A 20504-nucleotide genomic window follows, 5' to 3' on the forward strand; every position below is an offset into this window, starting at 1 on the left:
GGTGGGGGGATGGGAATTAATTATAATGTGGGTGGATACGATGATGGTCAGGGGAAGCTCTACACTTACACATACATACATACAATTGTGCTGGGCGGGTTAAATTACCTTAGATTCAATATGTTTGTATTTGTCCCTCTTGATATATTAGACAGGTATTAGGTAGTTATTAGGACATATAGAGACAGGGTGCAGATAGTGACTAGGTATATAGGAAGAGACCACACATGATTGTTGGACATAGGAGTCTGCAGGATCTGTAGCTGCAACTCTGCAGGTCTAATTAGAAAATATTAGGGATACAATACAGATTTAGGTTAGGGAGGGACCATATGTTGTTTTTGTCTGATTAATATGTATGAATTTATTTGTATCTTATTCAATGTTATAATTTAACAGATTTTAACTATAGCACCATACACTTACACATACATACACACCCACCCACTCACTATAACACTATGTACATACGCACACAGGCACAATTAAATATATATTTACACTCACTCTCTCTGATCATCCATGCAGATCACACACTTCCGCCTTCTATCAACCTCGCTCTTACGTTTTTAGCTTTTTTTCAGGAGAGCTACAGGTTTGCTTTTGCTGTTTATTATCTTCTGTGAAAGTGAATTCTTGGTTTTAAATAACTTTGTTTTTAGCAATTTATTTAAAAAACCTTCAAAATTGTTAATTTCATACTTAAAGGCTACATAGGTGCTCTCCCAATATGTCATGGGACACAGTAATAATAGGAACTATGTGTTTTTATATGTATCCGATTATTATTATCTTTAATTTATAGAGCGCCAACAATCTACGCAGCGCTTAATACAATACATATATTCAAGGGGTGTGACAAGACGGGAATTGGCAGACTAAGACAAACCAATACATTAGGTGGAGAGAGCCCTGCTCGCAAGTTTAAAATCTTGTGTTTATGAATAATATACTTTAAACATGCATGGTTTATTTCTATTCTAAACAACCAAATATTGGGGCTGTGACACCACATACGTGCCATGTGCACAATAATGACGCCATAAAATATGGGACTGGTATTCAATTTTTTTTTTTTTATTATTATTCCCAGTCCAGGCCTGGCCATTATAAACCTACTTTGGAAGCCACTTTACTTATTTACATATACTGCAGAGAATTAGAAGAAATATTTCCTTTTTATAATCACAGCTATTTCAAAGCTGAAGCTAGTCCAACTTTGAATAGGCCAGCAATGTGTTGCTCATAAACCCACTGGCACTGATAGGCTGTTAATGTGTTTAGCATTTCCATCGAGCCAGATAAATTAGAAATATCCTGTTCATTGTTGTGACATAGTCAAACTGCTATAAAATATTATCTGTTACTCTATGCCTAATATTGCAGTACTTTGGCCCTATGCAGTAATGCAGTTTGTTATGTTTTGTTTTTACAAAGTGATGTGCCAAATTAGGCAAAATATTACAATGTTCAGATTGAAGCAGACGATGAATACCCAGTTTTAAAGATTGAAGCAGACGATGAATACCCAGTTTTAAAGTTTTGGCTGTAACATATACAATACTGGAGCAGGGACGCACTACACACCAAATATTTTAACTAGTTATCCCACTCTTTGTACTATAGAAATGAGCTTTATCTTGCATGTAATAATGGAAAGCATAACCCGGGAGGTAGACTTGTAATGTGGTCATAGGTGAACCTCATATATTACTTGAATATGGAAAACATTAATCTGATGGTTAAATTTAGCAGAACTGGATCAACAGGCAAATACAAAACATGAAAAGGGTAAGAGATGGCTATGGGATCAAACTATGTTTCCAGACGTCCCTCCATTCACTTGTTTTCTAACAAAGGAGAGAACCTGGTTGTGGCATCCTCCACCAGATCTGTGCACTAGGCAGACAACTAGGAACTTATATAGTGGGACCATCCAGGATCTGTGCTGGGTAATTTTACCATTGGGCAATTCAAGGCAAGTGATTTAAAAATCTAATCCTTTTCTGGGTTGTAGGCTTATTCCTGAATATGCAATAAAGTTACTGAAATGTACCCAGTTTTAGGTAAAGGAGAGCAGAAGGAGCTGGTAGTTGTAATTCAATAGTCAGGGGCAACCTGTTTCCATTTTTCATACTAATAATAATCAGGGCCGGCCCGACAATGGAGCCGAGTGGGGCAACCGCTCCAGGCGGCACTTTCGCCCCGAGCCCCTTTTTTTTTTTTTTTAAAAGCGAAAGAGAGAGAAAGGGGCGCCGAGTGGTTTTCGCTTACCAGGCTATCAGTACCCTCTCGGCGCCCCTCTCTCTCTCCTCTGCGGCGAGTCTTCCTGTTGACTGCTGAAAGGTAAGTACGGGGGGGGGCGTCAGGGACGGAGGGAGAGGAAGGGTAGATAATGGGGGGGGGGGGCATTTTAAAATTCGCCCCAGGCGGCATTTTGCCTTGGGCCGGCCCTGATAATAATAATTAATGTTAGTATGTGTTCTAGAAAAGTAGTGTCCAGATCACCAGCACTATACTCCCAACATTTCAGGTGTTCAGGGATGTGCCTACAGATTTATTTTCTTACAATACTGCATGGCACAGGAATACTTAACATGAACTTACTTGCATAGTTAACAAAACATAGTCAAAATTGTACAATCTATAATACCCCTCCCCCCCAAAAAAATAGCAACACTTTACCTGAATACCTCTAGACCCAGGATAGTTATTGCCAGGTTTTCCAATGTCTCCCTAGAAACAAAAAGTAAAATGAAAAGTTTGCAGCCTGTACGCATCTGGATTTTACAGCTTCTTCCAAATTCTTGTAAAATGTTTTCTTTTCTGACATATCATTGAAATCATAAGACTTTAACAAATGGTTTTACAGCTTCATATTGTTAGTATTACTTTATACACATTAGAATTACATCAGGTTAATATCGAACAATAGCTAGACAGACTTTAGTTTTTTTTAGTATATTAAAAACTCGTATACAGTAGAGGTTACACTATACACTATATGCAGGCCCGGACTGGCCATCGGGCACACCGGGCGTTTGCCCGGTGGGCCGGGCCACGGCAGGGCCGCATTGACTTAGGGGCTGATGGAGCTGCAGCTCCAGGCCCCTACCCTACCTACGGCCGCATTAACGCAGGGCATAAGGGGCACCTGCCCCTTAAGCCCGCCGCAACTGCGACCGGGTCCGCCACTCTAAGGGGCCGGGAAGTCCCCACCAAGGCCGGCCTTACGGGTCTGCGGCCGCACAGGGTTTAAATTAAAACATCGGGGTTTTTTTAACTTTATTTAACATCCTCCATGTTAAATAAAGTTTTTTTAACTTTATTTAACATGGAGGATGTTAAATAAAGTTGAAAAAAACCCCCGATGTTTTAATTTAAACCCTGTGCGGCCGCAAACCCCTAAGGCCTGCCCTGGTGGGGGCTTCCCGGCCCCTTAGAGCAGGACCGGCCTTTGGGGTGTGCGACCGCACAGGGCGTCACACTCTAGGGGGGGGTCCGCACCGGGTGCCGCTCATCAGGGGGTGCCAACTTGCGGCACCCGGCACCCCCCCAGAGACGGACAGTAATGTCCGCCGCTGGAGGAGCAGGCTCGCAAGGGAGCGGTATCGGAGGTCTTTAACAGACCTCCGGTTCCCTTGAGTGATTTTAAGCCGGGTTCAACCCGGCTTAAAATCACTCAAGGGAGCCGGAGGTCTGCTAAAGACCTCCGATACCCCTCCCTTGTGATCCGCGCGGCAACAGCTGCTGTGCGCCGGGGTTTGTTGTTGGATCCCGGCGCACAACACTGAAGCCGCGCCCACCGCTGTCCGTGCCCTCTGAACCGGAAGAAGACAGAGAAGACAGAAGAACTGAAGAAGAGGAGCGAAGAGGAGGAAAAGGAGCTGTAAGGAGAAAAGAGGAAAGGTAGGAAAATATTCAGTGAGAGTGGATTAGTATATATGTGTGGATTGGTGTATGTGTGGATTGGTATATAGGTGTGGATTGGTATATGTGTGGATTGGTATATATGTGTGGATTGGTAAGTGTGTGAGAGTGATGGGTGTTATGCTGTACCATTTCCAATGTCTTTTTCATGATCTAATTATGCTCTAAAAGTACATCATAACTCCCATCACTCTATACTGTTCCATACAGTGGCAGAGCTGGGAGGCAGAGGCTTTGCACCCTCACCGCAGGACTCCTGAAAGGTAAGTGAACTTCAAAGAGGGAGAGGGTAGATAGTTAGGAGGGGGTAGATAGGGAGAAGGGCGTGAGACGGGGGAAAGGGGGTAGATAGGGGAGAAGGGAGTGAGAAGGGGTAGATGGGGCAGAAGGGAGTGAGAAGGGGTAGATAGGGCAATTATACTCCTATCATGCCAAGTCTGCGAGTACATCCTGGAATCTGGGTATGCCTGGGCATGATAGGAATGTGATTGCTGTTAACAATCATATATATATACATATAATATTGTTTTTTAATTGTTTTGTCCTATTTTGGTGTGTTACTTACTTTAAATAAAAGGGTTTTTTTTATGGTGTGGGGAGGTCATATTCGGTTTCGGACAGGTAAATGCTGCATTTTCGGTTTCAGTCCAGAATTCGTTTCGGTGCATCCCTACTACTAAGCCAGACTATGAAGTGGTAGGCCTACACCACAACAATGTTTGGCGTAGTATATAGTGATTGGGGTTATGCTGCACTATTGTCAATGTCTGGCTCAATGTATAGTGATAGGGATTACGCTGTACCACTGTCAATGTGTGCCTCAGTATATAGTGATAGGTGTTATGCTGTACCACCGTCATTGTCTGCCTCAGTATATAGTGGTAGGTGTTATGCTGTACCACCGTCAATTTCTGCCTCAGTATATAGTGATAAGTATTATGCTGTACCACCGTCAATGTCTGCCTCAGTATATAATGATAACAGTGAGAAGAGGCAGAGGTGGTAGATAGTGATACAGGGGGATAGATAGTGAGAAAGGGGAGTTTTGTTACAAGTTTTTATTCCTTTCTTTTTTTGGGATGGGGGGGCACCAGAGGAGTAGTCCGCACAGGGCGCCAGAACACCTAAGGCTGGCTCTGCCTTAGAGTGGCGGACCCGGTTGCAGTTGCGGCGGGCTTAAGGGGCTCTGCCTTAATGCGGCCATATAGGCCCAGTCAGTCCGGTCCTGACTGGGCCTATTTTAAGGTAGGAGCCTGGAGCTGCAGCTCCATCAGCCCCTAAGTCAATCCTGCCCTGCCACAGGCACGGTCGCAGTTGCTGCTTGCTCTGGCAACAAGGTAAATAGGGTGAAGGAAGGGGCTGCAGTGAGAAGGGGCAGAGGGGGGTTAGGTAGTGAGAAAGGGGGAGAGGGGATAGATAGAGGCGGTAAATATTGAGAAGTGGGGAAGGGGGTTACATAGTGAAAAGGGGGAACATAGTGAGAAGGGGCAGATAAGATGATGAGAGGGGGTAGTGTGAATGCGTATGAGAATGAATGAATAAATGTGTGGATGAATTGTGTGAATGCGTATGACAATTAATGAATTCATGTGTGGATGAATTGCTTGAATGATTTGTGAGACTGCATTAATGAATGTGTTAATGATTTGTGTGAATGATTAAATGCAAAGATGGTACATGAAGGGTGGGCTTTAACAATAAATAAATAAATAAATATGGGCTGCTCAGGCTTAAATGCCCGGGCCTATTTTTTGTCCCAGTCCGGGCCTGACTATATGACTAAAAGTATGTGAATACCTAACCATCACATCTATATGAGCTGTTTTGTACACCCCATTCCAAAACCATGGCCATTAATATGGAGTCAGCACCCCTTTATGGCTATAACAGCATTTACTCTTCCAGGAAGGCTTTCCAGGAGATTTTGGAGTGTGTCAAGGCTCCGTGCAGCCCACTAGAGTCCCTTCACACCAAACCTGTCAAACCATGTTTTTATGCACCTTACTTTGCGCACTGTGGCACAGTCATGCTGGAAAAGAAAAATGGCCTTCCCCAAACTGATACCACAAAGTCGGAAGCATACAATTGTCTAAAATGTATTGTATGCTGCAGCATTAACAATAACCTTCACTAGAAATGAAACGGCCTACTGTAAACCCTGAAAAACCCATTTCTTGAAGCTCCTGATGCACAGCAACTGTGCTGATGATGCTTTCAGAGGAAGTTTGGAACTCTATAGTGAGTGATTCTACAGTGATTCTGCACTTCAGCATTAGGCAGACCTGCTCTGTGAGTGCGAATGGACTACCACTTTGTGGCTGAGCTGTTGCTCATTGATGCTTCCGCTTCAAAATAATAGCAATTACAGTGGACCAAGGCAGATCTAGCAGGACAGAAATTCCATGAACTGACTTGTGGCTGGCATCGTATGACATGCTCTTTAGTACGATCATTTCTATTGCCAATGTTTGTGTATGGAGATCACATGCCCATGTGTTTGATTTTATATATACAACAATGGGTGTGACTGCAACAAATAAATTCAATCATTAGGAGGGGTGTCCACGTACTTTGATGGACCAATTCAGTGCCCCGAGCCAACCTCTGCAGGTGCCACCACTTCATATCATAAACTTAATTAAGTTTAATTGCACAAAACTATTATATGATTACAGGGTTCATTTGGTTCTAATAATGCATAAGGGTATATGACACAGCCCCTTCAAAGCAGGATGATAAGAGACTATAGTTAATAATAAAATGTTTGATTTGGTTTTCTTTTATACATACTGGAGATCCAGGCAGTCCAGTATCTCCTCTGTCTCCAATATTTCCAGGATCACCTGGGCTTCCCTTTAACATAAGAATGAATTCTAATTAATATCAGAATAACAAATCAACATATACACATCATACTACATAAATTGATTGAAAGGTTCTTCTGTTCTTCCATTTCTATATACTGAAAAATAAATCACATTGATTTATACTTATAATGTTCTAATTCTGTCTTCCCTTCTCAGTCTCCAATGCTTTTCTGTGAAATCTTAGCACTGTGAACTTATCATGGTGGCCCGTTCACGGGGATGCTGGCAACGGTGTTTTTAAAGAATTCACAGCATGACTATGTGTAGGAAACCTACATGCATAGCCAGTCAGAGGCTATTTCAGGGTCACAGGACCTATTAGGTAGCCATTGACAGTAAGAGATTAACCCAGAGGCTGATTAACTTTGTTTACTGGTGGTTATAGAAAATAATTAAACTGGAAGAAGATATAGAGGTCTATGGGGTGGTGTGATGAGGTATGAGATAATGTTAGGATTTCGTATGAGATGGTAAGGCATGAGGAATTCAAATGAAGGAAAATATAACTTTTGAAATTAATTTGAAGGACGCATGGGGCAAAGAAAATCTATTTTAGACCTAGAAAGAAAATTGTGACCTATGTCACTGCAAATTGCCACAAGCAACCTATTTGCATTCACTTTTTTTTATCCTTCATCTCTTTTAATTCCCCAACATTAAGTTGTAAAACAAGCTAATTAAAATATATGATTTGTCAATCCAAAACATCCAAAAAAAAAACAGTTCAGATGATATACCTCTTCTCCTATAGGACCAATCTCTCCAGGGGGTCCTCGTGGGCCAGGAAAGCCAGGGGCTCCCTATGCCAGGGTACAAAAAAACAGATCAACGACATATCACATTACTTTTGCAGATACTTTGGACACTATATAGGCTAAATGACTGTTGCCTGCTACCATATTTTTTGTTTCTAGGTACTGACTAAAACAGACACCAATAACACATTTAGGAGATTACTAGTGACTATTTTAGACATTAACATATGCATTATATTTTTAAGCAAAGACAATTAGGTGTACTTAATAAAGACAGAATACAGGAGACATTTTAACTCCAATATCACTATAGATTACCAAAGAAAAACCCCCAGTGTCATTCTTCAAGAGTGTCTGCATTTGCAGGGCCACTTCAGCCCTTCTTAAAGAATAATCTCACTGGGGTTTAGTTTATTGTGATCAGTAGTGTAACTACAGTGCGACCACTTGTTCCTGTCTTCTCGTATCAGTTCAAAAATTGTTTAGAAAGGGCTCTTCTGACCTGGACCGCTTTCTAAACTATTTTTATCTGGCACAGGGAAACAGGAATGTATTGGGGTCACGTGACCCACGGTGAAACCGAGGCTGATTATTGTGTGTGAGCAGCTGGAGAGAATACCGCAGGAGTGCAAAGAGATAAGTGGGGGCGGGTGTATGCATATTTGTATGTATGTATGTCTGTATGTATGTGAGCATGGATGTCTATGTATAAGTGTGTGTGAGCATAGATGTGTAATTATGTGTGAGAGCATGGATGTGTAATTGTGTGTGTGGGAGCATGAATGTGTACTTGTGTGTGAGCATAGATGTGTAATTATGTGTAAATGTGTATGTGTGAGCATTGGTGTGTAATTGTTTGTGTGAGCATGGATGTGTACGTGTGTGTGAACATGCATTTGTAATTGTGTGTGAACATGGATGTGTAACTGTATGTGTGAGCATGGATGTGCAATTGTATGTGTGAGCATGGATGTGTAATTGTGTGTGTGAGCATAGATGTGTACTTGTGTGTGTGAGCATGCATGTGTAATTGTGTGTGAATATGGATGTGTAATTGTGTGAGTATGTATGTGTAGGTGTTTGTAAGCATGTATGTGTAAGTGGGGTGAGATTGAGTGTGTGTTAGAATGAATGTGTATGTGTGTGTGTGTTAGTGAGTATGAGTAAGTGTGTGTAAGTGTGTGCCAGAGTGTATGTTGGAAGGGGAGGCAAGGTGTAAGGAAGGCACAGATAAGCTGTTTGAGGGTAATGATGGCACGGACAAGCTGTTTTGGGCAAATATGGCACATATATAAGCGGTTTGAGGGCACTGATAAGCTGGGGCAAAGATGGGTTTTAGGATGGCACTGAGAATCTGCTTGGGGCAAAGGCACTCACAAGCTGTTTGGGGCAAATGTGGCGCTCACAAGCTAGTTAGAACAAAGGTGGCACCGTGGTGCATGTTGCTTGTTGAAGTGGTTAGGCCCCTGACTGATGTAAGAGATTTGAGAACTTCAGCTAGATCCAGCAAGTCTTTCTTTAGTGAATAGATCCCAATATAATGTTTTCATTATTTTTAGTTAAACTACAAATTAGACAGTAAACACTTAGGTCCAATTGCCATGTCAGAGAAGAAGTATTATTATTTTAATCACATTTCTACAGAGAAGTGAAAGCCCAAACTCTTCTTTAAAAAAGGACACATGTAAATCTCCTATAGTTTCAGAATTTAAAATATTTGTACATTGTGCTTACAGTTGGAAAGCACTTGTATATCTGTGAAAGTTGTAAGTTTATCCTATATGCACATTTTTATATTTATCCTTTCTAAAAACAAGGCATATTTTAGTTGTTTAGTCCTAGTTTGGCAACTGGTTAAATACGTATAAATAGCTTATGTTTATGTAGAGGTTTGGTTTTGTCAGAAGAAGTGTATCTTCTTGTGGTTATGCAGCTGAGTATATACTTACTGCTCTGCCTTTATTGCCTATTTCACCAGGTGGTCCTCTTTCGCCTTCTGTTCCTAATTCTCCCTTTTTAATGAAATGGTAACATATAAATATAGCCATTAAAATAGCAAAGATACACTGTACATACATAGAATTTCAGATCTTGAAACCTTACTAAATGTACGAGCAGCATGCTTTGTACATGCAAAAATTCACATAAAGGATAGTCACCTGTTGTCCCTTAATTCCAATACGGCCACGTGGACCAGGAAGACCGTTATCTCCATGAATACCCTGAAATGTAACAGTTACAATAAAATGTGCTATGATAAAGCAAGCATTTAATTATAATACAGGCAAACTATGTTAGAGACAAGGAATTTGATAGAATATATAAAATGAAACACGAGTGTGGATATTTTCTGTTTTAGAAATCAATCAGAGCCAAATATGCAACATAATTTGATACATAGGCAAAATATTTGTAATGCAAACAAAATAAACTATCCAATGTTATTTCCTTATTTCAATATGAATATGTACAATACACGTGATAAGAAGTTAGCAATCAGATTGATTGTCATATTACTGGTAATTGAACAACTGTAACCATTTGACCAATGGTGTTAATAATAGCCGTCTATTGTATGGGCCATACAAATCTTTTTGGCCATCTGCATAATAAGACAGCCACAGTCTAAGAACAAAAAGAGCCCTGGGTTACGACATAATTATGACCAAAAGCCTTTGTTATTAGCCCTTACATAGCGTTGCTTTTAGAATTAACAGGATTTATTACAGTAGAGGAGCCCTTTAGTTTAATCACTAGAAGGTGTAGCTCCATGTGTCTACCTTATACCTTCCACGTGTCCTTTCTTTAAGAGAGCTAGTTCCTCTTCATGATCCAAATCACTCTGTTCTCATCTCTTACCCTCAAGTCTGCCTTTAAGCATGGGCAAGCAAGGCACACTTAGGAGGGTCCTGTAAAGCTCCGGCTTACTGCCCTCCGGGTCTCTCTCCAGAGACCTCAAGCATGAGTCCCACTTGCCCCTTTGCAAAAGAGCCCCACAAATTCTGCCTCTGATGTCCCTGCTTCATAGAAGCTCAGAATGTTTGACGAGTATAAGTGCATCGCAGTGTTTTTCAGCTCTAAAAGGCTCAACACACAATGTACATATACTGTATTTGAAAATCATTTATAAATTAAATTGTATAAATAAAATAATTATGTTTAAATGGTGTACTTGGTTGAATAAAGTCACATAAAAAGGCTTCAGTGGAGTATTGCTGGTAGCCACACCTCTAACCATACCCCTTCAAACAAAAGTGTCTCTCTTTGGCTAGTTGATGGGAGATATGTAGAATCTAGAATATATTTAGAAAGTTACATATTTTTTCTATTGGATGGATTGGTGTATATGCCAGCTGTAGTGCACAAAGTTTCTTGTATTCTTGACTAGTGTTCTGCCCTTAGTTATAGTTTACATTTGATTGCTTTAATGCCGAGTATTACTTTTTTAATTGTGTTTCTTTTATATGAAAATGCATAAAAGGGATTCCTCAGACTCCTCTGTGAAGCATTATGCACGTTTCTCTGCACCAAGCTCCTACCCTTCTTAGGAGATACATTCTCCAGCTGAGATTCTGCACACACCAAGTACTTGTCTATGACCAACTCCAATGCTAACTTGTGCAAGATTTTCAAGGGGTCTAAGAAGAACTACTGTATTTCCTAAAGGTATATTCATATGCATTAATTTATGTGAGCAAATATGCTTGAAGGGCAGGCCTGGACTGGCAAGTGCTTGGGGGGCTGCTGGCCATTGCAGTCTGGCCCTGATGAAGGGTGAATGTGCATTGTTGATAGGAACCCCTTTTAAAACATGGTACTGTTTGATAAGTTGTGTCAAAGTCTTCAATAAATGTATCACCTCCTTGATTTCTGTATTCTCAATTCTTACAAACAATATTCTTTTGCTGTGTTGGAATCATTTCAACCCCAGCTGCATGTGGAAATAGTTTGTTTCAGTATCCTGAGAAAATAATGTGCTTATTCCCAAAGGTAATATTTATTATGAGAACTTGACTGCACACAACAGCTGATAATAAAGATGAGTAGGGCTATTTTCCACAGGAAAGTTAAGTTATGCAGCCTCGTCAGTAGAAAAATAAATACAATTATCTGGTTTGTTATGGAGGTTTAAAGCTCAGTTTTAGAGATCTACTGTACATTATGGCAACATTTTTATAAGAGGCGTGTAAAAGGGGAGTGCGAGAAATGACTGTGAAAAATTACAAATTTAATCTGCAGTAATTCAAAACATGTACAGTCCAAAATAATAGTTCCCCTATAACTGTATTTGCAATATATTGATATATATATATATAATGTCCAAAAATTAACAATTGCACACCAATCACCACCTTTTTAGCCCGGTGCCAAGTAGCTGCAACAGTAAATCATAAAACATCCAAAAATAGTTACCGGCACTCCAGGGACTTCTTTAAATAATCACTCAAGAAACTGCAGTTTTCTAATCAACGTTTCAGTCTATTTATTAGACTTTCATCAGGACATATATATATAAACGTAATTGTGCCATCTCCTTCGTTATGACGGTAACAGTTAAAATATGCAAATATATTGCATATAGTGTATAAATATTTGTCTGCATACATCTTGTCAGTGGAATGCAATGTGAAATGTTTTAGAATGATAAACACGTCTCATGTTGCCATATTTTTCAGCATATCTCTTGTCTAACAAGGTTTGGTCCATGTTACTGGGACTGGAACTCTGTATTAACTGTGCACTACATGTATATTTGGTTGTATATATATATATATATATATATATATATCTACCGGTGTATATATATACTGTATAAACCCACATATTTATTCATATATTTCACCTTAACAAAAGTAGTGGTCTGCAGTTACACAGCCCCATACGGACCAAACTGCGATGCACTGTTTGTTCTGACACCTGCCTATCAGAACCAGCATTAACATTTCAGCAATTTGAGCCACAATAGCCTGTTGGATTAGGCCACGCGGGCCAGCCTTTGCCCCCCACTTGCATCAGTGAACCACCTTAACCAAAGATCTGCTTGGCTGTTTGCCCCTTTCCCAAAAAGGGTTCATCATAGCTACCCTATCTTAGTTGCTATATTGGTTTAAATTAAATGTCATAACAAAAATAACAAAGCAAAATGAAAACGTACTTGATCACCAAGAACACCTGGAGGGCCTGTTTTCCCCTAAAGACAGAAAATAGTTTTAGTATACATCAAATTACAATGTGTAACAAAATAAATTATGGTAATTCTATTTAAAATGTATTGTTCTGTTGTATCTAGAAAACACAACTATATTGAAATGAAGTGAATATTATGTTAGCTTGTTAAGTAATTATTGGTCAGATCAGTTGTTCCAACTTGTTTAGTACAGCTTATTTTTTCTAGAGTGGCCCATACAGCCACAAAAGCATCAGAACGGAAGACACCTATCCGAGTAGGATAAAAAAATGTTGAGCAAACGAAAGCACATATGAAGAATCATGTAGGTTATGTCTCCTGTTAGTTGCAATACTATTTCAATAATCAAGCCAATTGAGATGTTTACTACCTGTTCTACAATACAATACCATCATTGCCATTAAGCGCAGCTTACATAAACAAAAAGGAGATAAAAGCTTAACTAGAAGAATTATCACATGAATAGAAAACATGGATACTTTCAGCTGTAACATTTATGCATTTCAATGGCTCTCACTACTTCAGCACAGTTCACATGTTGCCAGTATAATGAGGTCCATGGAGCTTTCACCGTTTGTCATAAATTAACATTGGTCTAGCACATTTAGAACATTTTTCTGTTAAATGTACATTCTTCATATTCACCTTCAAGCCTTTTATTCCTGGAAGCCCGATATTACCCCTGTATCCTGGAGGCCCCTAAAGTTCATACAAAGAAGACATTTTTTATAATAATAAATACTAATGAATACTACAGACACAGTACAGTACATAGTGAAGAGTTTAGACTCAAAAGTGCAGACCAACATAAAAAAAACATAAAATACATTTTGAAAATTCTAGATGACAGACCAGTTCAAGATGTTATCAATTGATTTATAGATGTGCCTTCCAAATGCATTAACTATGCCACTCCTAAGATATTTGTGATAGAGTAAGATATTCTAAGGTAAATAGAACTGGCAATGACTAAGACTAATAATGTAAATTGTCATGCGTGTAAGACAGGCCCCACACAACACACCAGACCCCGTATTTACCAAAACATTTATGTCATTCCACAATATACCCGAAGGCATAATCAAGTGACCTCATTGTGGTAAAATCACTGGAAACACATCCAAGAAGTATGTATATTTATATCTAGAGCCATATATTTGTGTTTTTTTGTGGAACTGCACTCATTCCACTAATGGGCCATCAAAATAATACAATAATATATCTACAGATTTTTGTAACTATTTGCTTCGCAATTGGGTGTACTATAACATCAAGATGTGAGGTGCTACTTACTTTTACTCACAGTTAGAGAAACCATGGGCAAGGGATAGAGGGTTTGGCTAATATGTGTATGGGTCGGAGACTGGTGAATGAAAGGAAGGACTATAAGGAAAAAGTATAATAGCATCAGGTAGACCTGAAGGTTATAGAATAGGTTCAATGAGTGAAAAGGTTCAGATCACGAAAAGAGAGCAAAATAATTGTGTGGAAAGACAAACATTATGTGGAGCGATTCTTTTTCTAATCCACAGAAATATTTTTTAATATACAGTATTTTGTCATTCTTTAGCAAGTTCATACAAATTACATGTAAATGTGTTTTATTGCTGGGTAGTCTTCTGGAGACAAGTCATCTATACTGTGGTACAATCAGGAAACCAGTAATGGCACATGGTATAAACATAATGATTTCATTGCTATGAGAAAAAGTAGTAATTTTCAAGAAGATAGGCACTTTGTTCACAATTGTTATAAACGGAAGTATTACAATGAATTACCAGAGATGCTAAATTGCATATTTGCAGTCAGGGGCTATAGGATATGAGGAGTTTCGTAATCATAATGTTATTATTAATGTTCACAATATTATCAATAAAATAATATTTTACTTAACACCATGGGCCTAGGAGGATAAACTATAGGGAAACCTAAACCTCTCACTCTAAAAAATGTTAGCCCTCATATGGACTATAGGAAGTACATATGTAAAGAATTGATGGTTGGAATCAAGTTTCCTGCCCAGGGCTTGGTTGCATCTTAATCAAGAATTGAAAGTGGAATTATTTACTGAACTGTTCACTCCAGTTACAAAAGCCCTTAATATTACCTTGTCACCTTCATCTCCCTTTATTCCCGGTGCGCCAGAAAGCCCTTGCCTTCCAGGAAAACCCTATAAATAAATCAATAAATAAAATATTGCACAGCCATGATCTTTTACTTTCAATGAATCTGTGAATTTTTGTAAACATTTAGTATAAAAAAATGCATGAGGCTAGATGCATCTTAGTTCCAAACAAAATTATTTCTGAACAAAGGTTATAGAGAATCACAATAAAAATTTAAAAAAAAATACAATAATCTACAAGCCATTTTGTAGTATTATAGACTCAGGTTTATGATAGTACATAAATCTAACCAAGTGTATGTTCAAAGATTTATGGCCTTTTTTTTTATAAGTGTATAAGGAGCAATTAAATTAGAATTTGCTGCAAAAGTCAACTATTGCAAATAAAGCAAGCCAGATGCGTAGTATGAGTAATTATCAGTAGTGGCGGGTGAATATTCTAAAATTATGACTAGATTTAGTGCTTTCTCAATAACAGAGTAGATAGCACTTTTTAAGAGAATAAAAATAAATGGGGTGCTCTTGCATAAATTTGACACATCATATTTTACTGTGATATATTTTATCTTAACAAAAACAGAACAAAATATCTTTTGAAAAATGAAATGCTGCTGATAAATTCCCTATAAAGATATTAAAATGAAAAATGCTATACGGTATTCCGCTTAAGAATTTTGCACACAGTTGAAGCTTTAATCACGTACTAAATCAACTATATATTTTTTGTTAGACCATAAGCCATCAAACATACTTCATCCCTGAATTTCAAACCCTCCTACTTATTTATTTGTAAGCCAAGATTGTGCATAGAATCTATTACATAAGCCATGGAAAATGTAATGTCTTCTGCAGGTTCTGAGTTAGATTTACCTTGTCTCCTGGATCACCTGGCAGTCCTTTTAGTCCAACATTACCACGTGATCCTTCTTCTCCCTTATATGAAAATAAAATGATTCATTTGATCTCAAACCTCAACCCTGTCACCCACTTAGATGTGTGGATTTGGAAGTGGGATTTTAGATTATCACAGTACAAGTAGTATGGGTATTCGAGGCATGACATTATAATGAAATAATTTTTGGGATTTATTAGCCCCAACTTAACCTTTTTATGTAGACTACTTTGTTACTCTTGCATATAGGTAGGGTTGTGTTTAAAACCTTCTTCTTTTTCCTTAGCACTAGCATATACATGTATAATAGATATATAATATATATTTATAATGTAATCTGGTGTATATGATATCTGCAATAACATAACAAGTGGGATTTATTATGTGAAACACATGTACAACATGTTACCATCTTGTGTGAAAATGTCTTCAGATGGGACTCTGAAGCATATTATTTTTTCTTAATTTTCTTCCCTACATTCTGGTTTCTATGAAAAAGGGATTACAGTGAAGAAACTGACCAGGCCAAACCCAGAGAATTCCGAGGTTTGTGTGCATGTGAAGGCCCATATTGAGCAACCAAGATACCGAGAGTATAAACGGTATATAATTTCATGCCACTCTTTACCCCCTCCCTAAGAAAACTAAGCTTTTTTAATCAGCTAATGAATCTGCTGGATCATGCATTTCTGATGCAAAGACCTAAAATAACTATGCAGAAAAATGTGTTTACTTTATCGTATAAACACTGAGGAAAACAAAATGGACTAGAAGTTTGATCTGCTGACTATTTTATAACTCGTAATACAAGGACATTATTAAACATACATCTGTTGTCCTCCTAAAAAGATCCAAAGAGCTTTACAATTTTACTAAAACCACTATTCAAACTAAACACACAGAAATGGGCTGTATAGGTTCAATATCAAGTAAACAAAACACAAAAAAAGGAAAACAATAAAGAACACTGTGTATTTATCTCTCTTTTAGACAGTGTGACATGGCATGAGTTTTGTGCTGGAGGAGTTTGGCATACATGTGTATGTCATCACAGAATGTTTTAAATATTAAGGACATTACACAAGCTTCCCTTTACTTTTCCTAACTGCCCAAACCCTCCCCATTCATCATAAGATTACATTTTAATCTTCTTAACATGCATATTTATTCTTAGTCAGAGTGGGTTCTATATTGGCTTCATACCATTTACAATGTACCCGTCTACCATGCTAAGGTGTTATATGCCGCTACATGCCATCATATCACATTGCACTGCATGTTGGGCACGGAGTAAGGTCACCGCAGAGGCTGTGTCAATCTCTGACTTCCCCAACTGGGCTAAGGAGGAGAGGTTCACCAGCAGCTTGATCGCCCACTAGGGTGAACTGCACGCAGTTTTGAGTGAGAGGGTCTGGTACCCCCTGGAACTGCCTCCCAAGGCCTAGCTACACATCATTGCTGGGCCTTAGGGTTAGTAGTATCCTAGGCAATATGTATTACTTGCACCTCTCCTGCAAGCACATTGGTAAGAACCTGGATGTTAGTGTCCCCAGTAGATTGGAACCCAAAACACCTGTCTAGGTCACCTATATGACCTATCCTCCCCAACACTTCTTCTTGTACACTTTTGCCCAATTTCTTTTCACTTCCCATGTACCCACTTATTTATATTTTTATATATTTATATTTACCATTGCTGCAATACCATTTTTACCTGATGACCATCTTTCATCTGCCTCTTCCTTTTCCACCTTTGTTTCTATCATATCTATATGCATTCCAGTGTCCTTTTTACCTTTCTTGACCCATCTGCCACTTTATGTTCATCTCACTCACCAGTTTTTTCCTGTACCTTCTACAACCTTATTCTTTTCACCTTTCACAGATGAACCCAAGGGAGTTCATAGTTCAGCAGCAGAAACTCACCTGAATTCCTACTCTTCCTTTACAACCTGTTGACCCAATTCGACCTGGTTTACCCTAAAAGAAAAATGTGAGGATCATTAGCATATACTTCAGTATTGCACAATGTGTCAAGAACAAAACATTAATTTGCTTTTGGTACCTTCTCTCCTGCAATCCCGTTGTATCCAGGAGATCCGGGTTCCCCCTTTAAAACAATAAAAAGATTATATGAGTATATAAATATAATAGTAATAATAAAACATTTGCCTACATAAATGTTCTACTGTATCAACCATGCACACATTTCAGTAGTCAACTATTATTTTCTTTATTTACATTTATATTTCTCTTGTTTTCAGGTATTACATAACAGCATAAACAAGTGTGATTCAGTTTTTCCATACCTTGACTCCTGGCACTCCAAAATCACCCTGGAAAATACATAAAGTATAGATATGTCAGCTTATTATGTGGTGGGAGTGAGCAATACACAAAATAAGGGTTGAAATAAAACTTACTCTTTCTCCTTTCTGTCCTTGGTAGCCCTTAAAATAAAAAGAAATAAAATATTGGCATAAGCAATTTGGCTTTTATCTGGCAATATGCTGTCCTTAATTTTTAGACAGTGCCAACACTTGACAAATATATTGCTGAAATATGCATAATCATTTTTAGATGATCACAAAACCCATCTCTGGCTCAGTTCCTTGTAGCAGAAACATAACACATAACACAAGACAAAACTTGCTATGTTCCCCTCACATTGCTGGACACAGTGTGGCAGTGATATAATATGTGGGTGGAGATTTAATGTCACCTAAAGCTTCGCCACATTACATGGCAGTAGCCGCACTGAGCATATTGAAAGCTTTTTTCTCCTTAATACTAGCAACACATAGGCATCAGTGCACCAACCTGTCAGGACATAATAGGATCTCTATTGGCAAAATCATGATAGTTTACTGAATTTTAGTAAAAAAGCAAAAAGCTCAGAGTTTTTGTCCAACATTTGTGGGCCCACATTCATTTACACTCCCTCACACCTTCCCTCTAACACTCTCATTCTTGTTCAGGATGCGCTTAAGGTGATGTCCTCTCTCGATCCTCCAATCAGTGGAGAGGACCTCACTGCAAGCACAGCCATATTGTTCTCAGGTAAAGCAAGGACATCTCCCTAATCCTACAAACAGAGGAGAGGACATCACTGCAGGTGCCGTCATTTTGCCCTCATGTGATTGGAGGATCGGGAGAGGAAGTGACTTCAAGGGCTTGCCCCCAGTTGGTTCTTTCGGTGACATCTTCCTCCCGGACCTCGAGGATCAGGGAGGACGTCACCACAGCGCCGCCATTTTGGGGGAAGATGTGGACAAAGAAAGAAGATACCAGATTAAGGACTGAAGATTGAAGAGAGAAGGGAGAAGATAGAAGATGCAGAAGAAGAAGCGGAAGTAGAAGTGGTCGGCAGAAGCGAATATGTAGAGAAACATTTAGAGAGTGTGAGAAAGTGTGAACGAGAATGAGAGTGTGGGCGACAGTGCGAGAGAGAGTGGGCGACAGTGCGAGAGAGAGTGGGCGACAGTGCGAGAGAGAGTGGGCGACAGTGCGAGAGAGAGTGGGCGACAGTGCGAGAGAGAGTGGGCGACAGTGCGAGAGAGTGTGGGCGACAGTGCGAGAGAGTGTGGGCGACAGTGCGAGAGAGTGTGGGCGACAGTGCGAGAGAGTGTGGGCGACAGTGCGAGAGAGTGAGAGTTGATACCGTTTATTGGACAAACACAAAAAAGGATGTAAAGTTGCACTTTAAGGACTTCAAAAGGCTTCTCTCAAAATGAAATTTCCGTTTTCTCATTAATAGGCTGGATGTGACAGAATGTAATTACGGTAAGTGATGTAAGCATTTTTACCCCACCTTTGAACCAGGGAATCCAATCTGACCTTCTATTCCTGGATCACCCTAAAAATAAAGGGACAAACATTATTAATTTGAACTTATCAAGTTATTAATAAGAGCTAGTAGGTGCAAAATTGAAACATAGTCACTGATTTCTAGGGCTGTATCAATTACCCATATTGGAACCAAAACAATCCTTTAAAATATTTCCTATTTTCACGTGCTTAAAACTGATTAAGGATTATTACCTGAGGTCCTGGCATTCCCTGATCACCTGCAGGGCCAATACTTCCTTTAAAACCCTGAAAGCAGAATGGTTAGAAATAAATATAAATATCAAGAATAACGTTACCCAAAATTTATTCTAATATGTTACTTGCAATTATATTTTAGGTGGATCAGTAACATTTTATATCTAGTGGCATACTGAAATACATTTTTTTGAGGAAAAAACATGAAATTAAAATACAGAACCAAGAATATCTATCCTGTCAATGCAATTATTATCATTATTAAAGAAGCCATGATTAAGAACCGTAAGGTTTGAAATGCGTTGGCGTATTTTCTTTCAATCACTCGAGCACGTCTCTTTTTTTTCTCTTTTTTTGTCTATCATGTTTTAACTGGTCTAATTAAAATTTTGAAGTTTTAAACCCTTATTTGTGGAGCTGGATCTTCTATCCATATAGTTATTATTAAAGAAAATTACTATGTTTCTACTCACAATATATTGTCGTTACCTTATTGCCTTTCATGCCTTTTAATCCTGGCGCACCGGTCTTTCCCAAACAAATTGTTCCAGCGCACTGTAAATAATAATACTCATAATACCATATACAGTAGTGTTAGTTATTCATTATTACAATGTATTTATCCAAGGCATAAAAAATAAATATGCCTCAATTTAATACACAAATTTTATGATTTACAAGACTTACTTTCACTCACTATGAT

At 38.8% G+C, this 20504-nt stretch overlaps 1 protein-coding gene across 1 annotated transcript in view; it reads right to left on the reverse strand.

Moving 5' to 3' along the window:
* The window catches only part of LOC149278644 (collagen alpha-2(VI) chain-like), a 100467-nt gene that overhangs the window by 14064 nt on the left and 65899 nt on the right, over positions 1-20504 (reverse strand). The window contains exons 3-12 of the mRNA XM_089501914.1: positions 19799-19852; positions 19569-19613; positions 18181-18207; positions 18067-18093; positions 17684-17737; positions 12708-12743; positions 9712-9774; positions 7535-7597; positions 6721-6783; positions 2686-2736 (exon numbers count right to left, since the gene is read on the reverse strand). Coding sequence (XP_089358040.1) covers positions 2686-2736; positions 6721-6783; positions 7535-7597; positions 9712-9774; positions 12708-12743; positions 17684-17737; positions 18067-18093; positions 18181-18207; positions 19569-19613; positions 19799-19852 — 483 coding nt within the window. The remainder of the gene's footprint in view (positions 1-2685; positions 2737-6720; positions 6784-7534; positions 7598-9711; positions 9775-12707; positions 12744-17683; positions 17738-18066; positions 18094-18180; positions 18208-19568; positions 19614-19798; positions 19853-20504) is intronic.

Source organism: Sceloporus occidentalis, unplaced genomic scaffold (genome assembly GCF_023333645.1).
Source record: "Sceloporus occidentalis isolate IW3139 unplaced genomic scaffold, rSceOcc1.0.p SCAF_187, whole genome shotgun sequence".
In the NCBI taxonomy this organism is placed as follows: Eukaryota; Metazoa; Chordata; class Lepidosauria; order Squamata; family Phrynosomatidae; genus Sceloporus; species Sceloporus occidentalis.